This window comes from Plutella xylostella, chromosome Z (assembly GCF_932276165.1).
Source record: "Plutella xylostella chromosome Z, ilPluXylo3.1, whole genome shotgun sequence".
In the NCBI taxonomy this organism is placed as follows: domain Eukaryota; kingdom Metazoa; phylum Arthropoda; class Insecta; order Lepidoptera; family Plutellidae; genus Plutella; species Plutella xylostella.
In genome coordinates, this window is record NC_064012.1 from 14,795,417 (window position 1) to 14,807,730 (window position 12,314).

At 38.8% G+C, this 12,314-nt stretch overlaps 2 protein-coding genes across 3 annotated transcripts in view; both read left to right on the forward strand.

Moving 5' to 3' along the window:
* Positions 1-4,326, forward strand: part of LOC125491253 — a 56,030-nt gene extending 51,704 nt beyond the window's left edge. For both annotated transcript variants that reach the window (XM_048632771.1, XM_048632770.1), the window contains exons 2-5: positions 190-448; positions 2,206-2,328; positions 3,551-3,682; positions 3,988-4,326. In XM_048632771.1, the coding sequence (XP_048488728.1) occupies positions 191-448; positions 2,206-2,328; positions 3,551-3,682; positions 3,988-4,071 (597 nt within the window). In that variant the 5' untranslated portion in view covers position 190 and the 3' untranslated portion in view covers positions 4,072-4,326. The remainder of the gene's footprint in view (positions 1-189; positions 449-2,205; positions 2,329-3,550; positions 3,683-3,987) is intronic.
* A 2,035-nt stretch (positions 4,327-6,361) lies between these two features.
* Positions 6,362-10,433, forward strand: LOC125491285. Its single transcript, XM_048632858.1, has 3 exons — positions 6,362-6,747; positions 8,986-9,119; positions 9,414-10,433. Exons 1-3 carry the CDS (start codon positions 6,543-6,545, stop codon positions 9,504-9,506), a joined length of 432 nt encoding a protein of 143 aa, XP_048488815.1. The 5' UTR covers positions 6,362-6,542; the 3' UTR covers positions 9,507-10,433.
* The last annotated feature ends 1,881 nt before the right edge of the window (positions 10,434-12,314 follow it).

The following is a 12,314-nucleotide window of genomic DNA, read 5'->3' on the forward strand; positions in this document are numbered from 1 at the left end:
TATGGACAAACTTATGGAGACTTTCAGTTTTATACCTACCCACCATTTACTAAATGGTCACTAAAAGGACCGTACTGATTAAAACCGCAACCTCAAGTGACCGCCTGGATAGCATAGCGAAATAAAACAAGCTTGTTCTATGGCTTGCTGCTTCTTCCCGATCCTACATTAAACATCTAACCCTTGCAGCATGCAATACATCTACGCGTCCACACTATGGCTGCTACTGGCCTGCATCATGGCAGCACCAGTCGACGAGCCAATCAAGATCGACCTGCCAGTCTACGACCAACCAGCGGCCGGCTCGGGCCTGAACTCACAGGCTTTAAACCCTGAGCACAAGAGTGAAGACCGCATGGATCCCTCTCTGGTGGCTGGGCTGATATCTCATAAGCTTCATGCCGCCACCGCCGCTTTCGACCATAGACTCGCCGTGAACCATGTCAAGGTCAGTACAAAGGTGTAAAATTTTATATTAGATATTTAAATATGAATACCTACTTATTATTAGCTACCCGATGCAGTATTACTCAATTTTCCTTGAAATTCTCTATCTATGGTGCTGAATTTATTGTTTATAGGTAGGTATGGATGGATAATGTAGATAGGGAGGTACTTACTGATTTTGTGGTAATGTTAGGTTTAAGTAATTATTTGATAAGCAATCGTGTACCGTGTACCCAAGAGACTCGTTCCAATCTATGCTCGTTATTAAATAGCGCAGCATTCCAGCATTGCAATCAAGAGGTCATGGGTTCAATTGTCTTATTATGACTAAACAAATAGTAGCTACCTACCGGGGTTACTGTTACTGTTACCGGGGTTATTTTTATTAAAAACTAACGAACTAGTGGGGTCCTTCGACAATTCGAAATGATTTAGAGCCGTGTCTAGCGCGGTAGGAATACTCAACTTTTCTTCTTGTAACCTAGAGTAAGCCCAGTGGCTATAGCTTCCTAAATGCCGAATTAGTTGATAGGTCTAAGGTAGTTAGGTACACTTAGTTAATTGCTATTAGGTAGATGATTAGAATATCGTGATTACTGATTAACATGCCAACCAATCAGTGGTTGCTGATACTTATCTACTGAACCTACGTGCTTTCCCGTTTCCTGAAGGCATAGGATGTTCCGCCCTACTTTTGAGTTTAATAGATCTATTAAATTAGCTAGATGTAGGCTACGATGTTATAAAATAATAGCCGTCTAACTTAGACATTGTTCTTAGCTAAGTCTAAGTAGGTAGATCTTCCCGTCTAGTACAGGTTTGATAGTTTAGCGAAAACTATAAAAGTTTTCGTTTTCTCGCATACCAAATGGCGCCTCTAGCGGAAACTATCATGAAACTTTTGAGAGACAATGTATGCAGATGACAAAAGGTAAACTAAACTTTTTTCGTTTTAAAAAAATGCAAAACACGTACTAGACGGTCTGATCTGTAAATCGCCAGTAGGTTTTTAAATAATTACTTCATTTGCCGACATATACTTTGAAACTTACCTACCCGTGCAAAGGGCTATGTTATGTATGGTTGAGGTAGAGATGTTGGGTTTGAACGGCCCTTGTACCCCTCTGTCTGTACCCCTACTTACTGAAGTTACTTAAAATTTATCAAATTTAGCTGTGAAATATAGCAAGAACCCTTTGATATCTGCTATTCAATGTCGAAGCCATACATTTTATCAGACATCTGTTGGTTACAGGAGTCCGCGTTATTCTATGGTTACAGGTACCGATTAAATAATTTCACAGGCATAAGCATCATTCAATCAATCGTCATAGGAGTCACTTGTGTAGCATTGTATGGTCTGATGAGTATACCTACTCGACAAAATTATAGACTACAACATTGCTATTTGGAAAATACAGCCAATAGAAGTTTTGGCAAATACTTAGTTAACTACGCATTTTAAATTCGAATAGCCAAGTAGGGTAGCATGATTACAAGCATAGAACAACGCGGACTCGGAATACAAAGTAACTAACTACTGTAATTTGTCACTTTGTTTCCGTAATATTACAATAAGGTTGCCTGTAACTTGTAAGAGATCGCTCTCAGCGATAAGGCCGCCTATTGTACATTAAGTAGTTATATTCTATAGTCTAGTTTATAGTATGTTTTTTGTATGTCTGATTTATATGAGGTTCAATAAAGCAATATTCTTTTCTATTCTATTCTACTTTATAGCAACATTATCTGTTCTAGTCAGGGATCTTCGGCCCCCCGGTGACAGCCCTGGAGGGAGCGCTACTGGAGCACGAGGACTTCGGCAGCAAGAAGCTGTCTGTGAAGGAGAACCTGCAGCACATCGTGGCCGGGATATTCCAGGTGCGTGGATTGTTAGCGAGTAGTGTCGTCCGCAGTGGACCAGCGTGGTGGGAAATGGTCCAAGCTTAGGAAGGAAGCTTGGGGTGCCAGACGCGCTTAACAAGGATTTATTATTATAACAAAAACTCTTCAAACTCAAACTCAACTCAAACTCAAATTTTTTTATTCATCGTAAAAATATAAAATTTTCTGATGAACGTCAATTTTTACAAACTACTCTCCGTTCGGATAAGGGGGGCTCTGTCTGTCTAAGGAGAAGAACGGAGGCAAGAAACTCCTGAGCCATCTTTTCAAAAAAAGACTTAATACTAGTTAGTATACAATACTTATAAGCTTAATAATAATAATTATAATAATATGAGCAGAGCTAACTATTTATCACAGCCATGCATTAACGTCCTCTAAGTAATCATCAATTTTATAATAAGCTTTTTTAAAGAGTTTCTCTTTAATGTAACACTTAAACTTATTCTCTGGCATTTGAGTAACTTCTGTTGGAAGCTTATTATAAAATCTAATACAGTATCCTAAAAACGATTTAATTTTATTCAAGGAGTGCCATAGGCCATAACTACTCGTCTAAGGCCACAATTTTCTGTCTCTGGCCTTTCATATTAAGTAGGTAACTACCGGCTAACTGTAACTGCGAACTAAATTCAAAGGTTGTCGACCAAGTACGATGCGCATAACAAGATAAAGACAAATACACTTACAAGGAGCGTCCACAACTCTCTGTCCCTTCCATATTAACCTTTTTCGTCCCGAAGCTACGATATCGCGTCAGACGACAATAGATTTCAATCGTGTCCGGGATTCAAGCGGTTAAGCTAGTTACTACCGCCGGCGAACTCCAGACTAAGTTTAACGGTTCAGCGGACGGGTGGCTTGATGCTACGTTTGGCTGTCCATGGTCCCCATTTAAGAAGTTGTCAACGGTGATAGCTTGCAGATTTTTTTTATTTATATAATGGCTATTTCCCTAGTGAATCACTGATCGTGATAAATATAATTAGTCTGTAGAATACGATCCTTCAGAGAGAGCTTGTCCAGCCTGTAACAGATTCGTATGCATTCCAACATCAACTTTTGGTGGTAATGTAAATTTAAGTAAGCTTTTTTAGGTCTACCAGTGTCCATACGTTCGTGTCTCGTTCTGGGCACTGTACCATTTCTTCCCATGCAGGATTTTCTCAAATCTTCAATCGCATCTTCTGAATTTCAGCCGAAACCCATAGTGGACACCATCCACGAGGAGGAGAAGTATGGCAACCACGGGGACAAGTTCTACGCGGCGGGGAAGGCCATCGTGGGGGGCGCGGAGGGGGTCTCCAACATCGTCAACACAGTGCTTGAGGTAAATACAGGATGTTCCTATTGGTAGTGTTGTTATAGCAAGCCGTAGAGGGTCATTCATAAACTTTGTTTTACGAATTTTGAAGATCTACGAAAGTACTGGGTACTAGCCTACCTGCGTACCGATTATCTATTTAAATAATTACATTACAAATCAAAGCTAGACTTATTATTCTTTCTGTGTATTGTTCGGACAAATGGAATAGTTATACGTAACTACGTAACTATACATAACTTACTTTTAAAAAAATTTAAGGAATAAGTAGCTATTATACATAGTTGCAATAAGTTGTTTTATCGTTTCAGGTACCCGGGAACATTTTTAAGAAGATAACTCGTTTAGCTACAGAGAAGCTAAATAATTTGGGAGGAAAACTCATCGGCTTATAAACACTAACATAACGTTAGAATAATAATTGTATGTTAGTTTGTAACTGGGTAAATTACCTAAAACAGTGATTTTAAATCTATCATATATGTACCTAATTACCTAATACTTAAGGACCCTGAACTTTTCATGGTCTCTTTATGTATAGTATACCTAGGTACTTAAATTAATAAGTAGTAAGTACTTATTTAAGTTTTAATACGATGACTTATTTTTTAAAAGTAGGTTATACACAATAAACTTAATTTTTTGGTTTATTTTAATAGTTTCATTTAAGTTATTAAAAAATATGTATAAAATTTCGAAACAACGAATAAATTCTAGATGTACCTTAGTAGAGTTTAAAATGCTGATTCATTTTAATACACCGCTTACAAAGGTAATAATAATAAGAATAATATGTGGGGACATCTCAGACACGGCCATCCGCACCAAGCTAGGCATTACTAAGGTAAGGTATTCTATTCTATCCCCTCTGTGGGTAGGTTCTTAACCCCTAATATACCTTAACCAGTCTTCATTTTCAGCTGGACTCTCAGATTGCTAAAACAGGTGTAAGTAATTAGGTATTTATATAGAACTAGTTAGTATCCTTAGCTTAAGAGCGGTAGTAGCTCAGTCGGGTAAGCGCCCGCTTTTCACGCCAGAGATGCGGGTTCGAATCCCAGCGCTGACATGTGCCAATGAATTCTTTGAATTTAAGTACCTACAATGTATACCTTCGCTCTTACGGTGAAGGAAAACATCGTGAGGAAACCTGCAATACCTGCATATCTAGATTTAGCACATCTTTTTTTTTTTTTTTTTATATTTGTACTGTTATTTTTATTATACCAATCATTTGCACTTAATTTAGGTAATTATTAAGATAAAGTAACATTATGTTATAATGGTGCAATGGATTCTAATAAAGTAGTCGCTCTGACACCTAAGGTAAGATAAAATCTTGAGATTTAGGTGTCAGTGCCCTCCAGTATTTGACAAATTTGTGGATAATAGGTAGACATAACAAGCTCAAAATAATTTACAAAATTCATTAATTAAATTTTTCTTCCTGAAATTATACATTTAAATAATTTGAGTAAAAAATAAAATTACAATAGTTGATGTTACATTACAATTACAATTTTAAAATTACAATTATTTCATCCTTAATAAAATAAAATTACTGTATTTATTCATTTATACATATTATAGTTAATAAGTAACTTAAGTTCTAGTTATCTAACATGCATAATGTTAGTTAAAGAAGGGAGGAGGAGGTGGGGGGGGGGGGATTAAATAATGAATAAGTAGGTATATGCGTAAATTGGATTATGTGTTTTTATTTATTTTTGGACAGCAAGTATGTTTTCCGTATCTGCATAGTTTTTTTCTAGCAACCATTTATTCAGAGTTAATTTACAGTTTATTTTGTTAAGTGGGTAAATAACTACGTGTTTACTTATTCTGTTATAAAGAAGTGAACTAACCGCTGCAAAGCTTCGTCTAGCAAGTGCTGTATTGCTGGTAGGTAAATCGCAAATAAGGTCTTTTCTACGTTTTTTGGCCACTAAGTTGTTAAACGAGAGAGACGAATGCTTACGGAGGATAGTTTGCAAAATAAATAGCTGCCTGACTGTGGGAACTTTGCATTCTGCATATAATAGACTGGTGGGATGGTGGATGGGTTTGCGAGTCATAACCTTCAGGACTGCTCTCTGGGCACGTTCCAAACGTAACATGGCCGACTTATCGGCACCACCCCAAGCAGGGATACAATAGCTCAAGATCGATTGTGCAAGGGAAAGGTACACAGTCTTAAGTATATCTGGGTTTGCAACCTCTCTGAGTCTCCTAAAGATATATATGAGCTTACGCACACGTGAAACCAAAGAGGAGATGTGCTGATGCCAATTGAGTGAGCTGTCCAGTATGACACCAAGGTACTTAGTGAATGGGACTCGGACCAAGTGAGGGACATCTACATAATATGTGAACCCACCAACCCGCAGTGGACCAGCGTGGTGGGAAATGGTCCTAACTTAGGAATGCCGTTTAGACCTTGGGGATATGCACAAAGGTTCCACTCGAGAGAGCCAGGTGCAGGTACTTTCACCCCCACAGAGAATAGTAATAATAATATAATAAATAATAATATATAATAATACCTTACCAATACGGTCCTTTGTAGTTTCCAGACATAATCAAGCTCATAATAATGACGAACATGTAATATTGCACGTGAACGGATCTCCGATCTTTCGTGAACTCCGGTGACACGTCAATGGATCAATAAACGGTGACACTGACATTAATATGACAGCACAACAAACAACAACAACTTCACGCTATGCGCTATCAAAGATATTCGCAGATCTCATCAAAATAGTCACTTAAATTCGGAAATCCGACGGGGTAACTGTGTAAAAAGCTGAAGTGCTTCAATCACAAGTATTGATTTTGTCTCTGGGGTTACATAACTGGTGTGAAAATGGATTTACCTATCTATCGACCTCAACATTTGAACATTCTGCGGCGTATCAGGGAGCGCCGCATTACCCTGGTGGTTTTAACTATATTGTGCAGTATTGCGTTCACGGTTTGTCGTTTTGCACACCATGAGATAGCGGACGAGTACCGGCGCCGCGGGGACCGCTGCGTGGCCGAGATGAACACCATCCAACAACAACTGCAGAGTGAGTACCTTATTTATGTTGCCGCTCCTGACAGGTGGAAGCTCACATTAATGGATGATGGTCTGATAGGTACTTATTAATTAATCCAAGTTGTGAGTACTTTCAATTGATCTTCCCTAACAATGGAAGCAGGATTAGCTTCGCTCCGAAATAAAAATATAGGATTGCACCACCTGTTGATTGCTGGTTCATAATTTCACCAAGTTTTAAGGACAAAGGATGGTGTTGCATAACTCACTTAGGAGTACATTACTCATGCATCTCGCTGACTTGGTTCACATCCTGAGCTTCCACCTTCTTTTACTTAAGTACTCACTTCCTACTGATCTCGGCTTGTGAACAAAGTGCCAAAGTGAAACCTCGCTTTTGTTCATTACTTTGTCCATCGAGCAGTTTCTCTTGCAGTCTGCAGCGTCTTCATCTGATATGTACCCTTACCCTTGTGCCATTTATAAATATCTAGTTGATACTACAGTACCATGCATTGTCATCAAGCTGTAGTTGTCTACTGCTGGACATAGCATCATGAATACCACACTGAAATTTCAAATCAAGTATAAAAATTATTTGAATATATAATCTTCAAGCAACAAAACAACCTGTTGGCCACAGTCCTTCTCGAGCATCATAAACTCGGGTGCTGAATTTCTTTGTTCAGCCACTTGCCGCCCATATATAGGCCAACATCCATTAAAAGGACTAGGGGCCAATGTTGCCAATCTGAATACTGCTTCACTAAAAAATTAGGTTAGTATAAAGATTTCCTGTAAATAAAGCAAACTAATACTATTTATTAATAATTTTTATATACATTATGTAGCTTGTATAAAATAGGCTTGCAATCTGAGAGCCTGCGAGATCAAAGATCATATAACCATAACAGTAGTTTAATCATGCATTGGAGACTCAAACTGAAAAAACATATTAAGACAAACATTGGACTGTTGTACCAAGACATGTAGTTCAAGTTGAATGAGTAGCACAATAGATGCTTATTGGCTCATGATGACGATGATATTTTTCAAAGTCCTTTAGAAAACAGTGCTCATATTTTTCCCTAATTGAGGCTTAGAAGCCAATCAACTTTTAAGCTTTTGGCAGTCAAAGTCTTCACCTTGGGCGATAGGATTTTGCTTTTTTTCATATCAATTTATATTTTTTCGCATCTCTCGAAAGTCTTTGTTAGAGAGAGTGGGTCGCGCAGGCGTCATACGCGAATTATTATTGATTGCCCTGAAACGCACTCTATAAATAAATGCAGTAACGATTGGAAGCGCATCGGGGCTAGCGGGGCGAAGGACGCAGGGGCAGGACGCGGGGTGAGGGGGGAAGGCGCGCGCATGCAACGCATCCTTGCAGCCTCCCTGACAACTGCCCTATTGATCTACATGCAACGATTTTATTACATAAGCCTTTGGCTATCTCCGGGCAGAGATGCGAGCCCGGATTGACCTGCTGGCGCCATCTGTGTTGCGCGCCACATCCTTTATCCGGTGCGATACAAAGAAAATGTATTGGAGATATTAAGTTTAGACTTTGCGCCTACCTATAGGATTGAATTCGTTTAAATAATCCAAATTCTTCAATCTACTAAATCTGAAATGATAATACGTAACACTTAATAGCACACTTAAAGCGTCAAGGTTCGATTCCCGACCACGTTAGATATTTTTTCTCGGGTCAACGATGCTCCCGAAGCTTAGCAATCGCCCCTCAGAAATCGCAGCAAATGTCTAGAGAAATGCACCTTTACGATAATTATATTTCAAGGTTTAAGCGAATGTATGGATTGCTATAGATAGGTATGTTATTGTTATTGCGAATGATATTAGACACTTTCCGTGTGTAAACAAGTGTCAATCTAAAATGCTGATACCTTCATATTTGATACTTAACTTACTTATTTCTATGTACCTATATTGCGAAAGTTCACCATCATGTACCTACTTATAGCGAGTGTGATCTTTATCTCTGGAACTGAGCATGACTTCTTTATTTATGCTTTGTAAAGAACTCATGCTTACTTTGAAGCTCTCATATCACCCTCGTATTCCTTCATAGATTTCAGCTATACTCTGTCCATTATATTATTGGTTTTTAGACATTCGAAATCCCATACATATTTGACGACTGCAAAGGAAAACCGACTTTACTTACCAGACATAAGGAAACGTCAAAAATACAATAACATAGTGGAAGCTCGAGTACAACTAAAATGCGATGTTTCTTTGTTCACAGTCATAACGGAGTATAAGATGAAAAATGATAAATTGTTGAATGAGTGTAACTCTATACGCAACGATCAAGATGCGAAGTATAAAGAAACTATGGATAGCTGCGCCGCCATTAAACAAGCTGTCGCTATGTGCCAGGTAATACACACTTAACACACTGCATTACCTATACTAGATATTTAGCTTTACCTGGGCTTGTCGAGAAATACGGCTTGTATTAACAAGTTCAATTGCTGGGTATCGGCCTCTTCTAAGGAGCGCCACTCTATCATCTACCGCATTCAAGCAAGACCAACTATCTATGGTGGTCGGTTCAGTAGGCTGAAGGGCGTCAAACACTACGTAACAACATATCAGCTGTAAAATTTTCTTTAGAATGTTTTATACTTATTTGTACCCTACATTATTATAAAAGTTCCCTTTCCATTCCAGCATCAGTTCGAGGACCTGACGGGCCAGTGCAAGAAGCTGAAGATCAACCTGGACAATCTGCAGCGTGAGCTGGACAAGTCTAACAACACCTGAAAGATAAAGTTCATCCTCTTTGTCGAGTTCACCTGCCTAGTGCTGGAGTACTTGTTCATTCTGATGGTGGCCTCTGTGCTGTTGAGCATGGGCAAGGTCCGCGCCCGCCCGGCCCGCCCTGCCCGCCCACGGCAGCACCGCCATCGGGCCTAGAATGTACTCCTCATTAGGTGAACTCGCAAAGACGATGAACCCATGATTAACCAACCGTTCATGGCTCGCGCTTCTGTTGTTTCTTCCCCTGTCTGTTTGCAAATGCCGGACGTTAGTGTAGCTGTTTCGCGCGAGACCATGAAATGTAAAAGCTATGTTTAATGGTAACTGAGGGAGGGCAATACATATTGCCCCGGATATGGCCTAGTTACCATCCGGGATCTGTGTTGGGAAATGTATAAGGAATGTCTGCAATGGTGCTAGGTCGGAAAGTTAGCTTTAAGTGACAATATCTTACACACGTGTAAGCGTAGTTTACGTAGTTTTAGATTTGAATCAATTTATTTATTGATTCATCTGTTCCAGGGTAAAAACCCAACCATTTAGGAGGGGTGATTTTTAAAGCACCTTCCAAAAAAAAAGCAAAACTTGAAAAAAAGAAAAAAAAGTAGTTGAATAGTACATTGGAGATGAGAACCAAGTACTGTGTAGGTTAAGAAGAATTTTAAACCATATCTATGTGTTAGTGATTACTTATTAAAGTTTGTGTAAGCGGCAGTAAAATCAGCAAGGTAACAACGAATTTAGTAACTTTCGATCAAACATTTACAAAATTATCAATTTGGGAAATAAGTTTTTTTTACATCTACCTATACCTAAACGCATTTAATTTTATACCTACAGATTTATTGGTAACAGTTTTACTGCGCGGTTATACCACTAGGATAAGTTAGTTCTTATATTCCAGTTCTTTAATAAATGTTGCGCAATGCATCTAGTAGATTTATTTCCCTTTACCCATACTAACTAAAGCTGCGTACAGACCGGGCCAACGAACGCCCAACGAACGCCAACGGTTATCCCAACGATGGATATTTATCATACATAATACAGGGCAGATTGCAGCAACGAAGGTCAACGAAAAACGTTCGTTGGCGTTCGTTGGGCCGGTCTGTACGCGGCTTAAGAAGAATATTATGTGTCAGAATATCGCGAGTCGGTGATTACCAAGGGTGCGCCGAACGTAAGTATAAGTAAGTACCTAAGTATATAAAATATGTCCAAAGGTTATTATCATTTACAACTTACAACATAGGACTCAGGTAGGCGAAAAAAATTACTAAACACGAAATACCTACTTAGGTACGCCCATTTTATTAAAGGTATTTTAATACCTAATACATGAATATTATAAAGTAGGTAGCAAATTTTATTCAGTTAGGTACCTGCCTAGATACTTACAACTTACTTACAAGTATAGTTCGAGACCATGTTTTTTTTTCTCTGGGTTCAAACCACCTCTCTATACTCATTGAACAACATGGACTAGGGCCTCTGTACTCTAGGTACGTATCATCACATTAAAGCACGCATACGTATCTCTATCTACAGCAAACACACCTCAATCCAAATCTTACTAAACATATCACTAAATCTACTTTTTTTTTAAGACGGATGTCCGTTAATCTCTAACACATTTTATTACTTGAGAGTAGATGCGACGGCGTTCTATCATCTCTTTTTGTTTATTGAATAAACAAATATATATGTTTGAGACTAGGTAGCGATGTGTGACTGTGTCAACAGTGGACTTGGCGAGCGATTAGTATGATAAATGGGCCGAAGACTAAACGGGGATTTAAATAGTTTTTTTTGTATAACTTTGACGAAGTAGGAAGTCAGTTTTTTGCCTCGCTTTGGTCGGTTTTAGTAAATTTTCAAGGTGGTTCCGATATAGATCTGGAGAGCGAGGCAAAACATATGTCCCGATGCGATGATAGGATACAAGATAGCTTTAAGTATTGCCTAGGCCTAGTACCTAGCTATTGGAAGTCGGTGACACTGTATGGTTTAGAAACGTGGTAACTATGAGACGATAGGATATTGTTGTAGAATTTTAGGAAACTAGGTATAGGTACTAGGAATTCTTGCTAGTTAATACCCTATTGTCTACATCTATGCATTAAAGCTAGTAATGCTATAAGTGCTGCCCTCTAGTGATGGGAAGTGTAAATAAGATTCACAAGTGTGCCATGATCGTAACAAAACTCCTGTAGGGAAATCCAACTAAGGTTGTGCTTAGTTCAAGTTGAAGCTTCTCATCACTAGAGGGCAGTACTTGTAATATTTATAGCATAATAAATGATTTCCTAATAGTTTCCTGAAACTCTACAACAATCCTATCGTCTCATACTCATAGTGTTCACATTTCTGACCCATACGGTATCACCGACAGGACGAACTGATTGAATAACTTTTTAAAATTGAACAAGCAGAATAGGTGCCTACCTAATAACATTGGTTTTGTTATTCTATGCTAATAATGAAGTATGTTGATGACGTAGCTTCTCCAACGTAGCCGTCGTACAATCCAGTTGGATTCGCATTGCAGCCCCCTTGTCAAAGTTACTTCGGCTGTCTGCCCGAGGGTGAGATATTGCTGGATAACTTCGATTGTTTCATTTTCAAATAAGTAAATTATTATGTTACAGTAACTAGTTACCGGTAAAGCCCCAGTAAGTAGGTACTCTATTCTTGTTGGTGGCCCAAAGAACATGACTGTTGTCTTTTGTGAGGGCATGTCAAACAAGAAGTACCTACCAGCCTATGTATAGGCCTATGGCCTATGTCGAACAGGGGACAATTGGTAGCCTG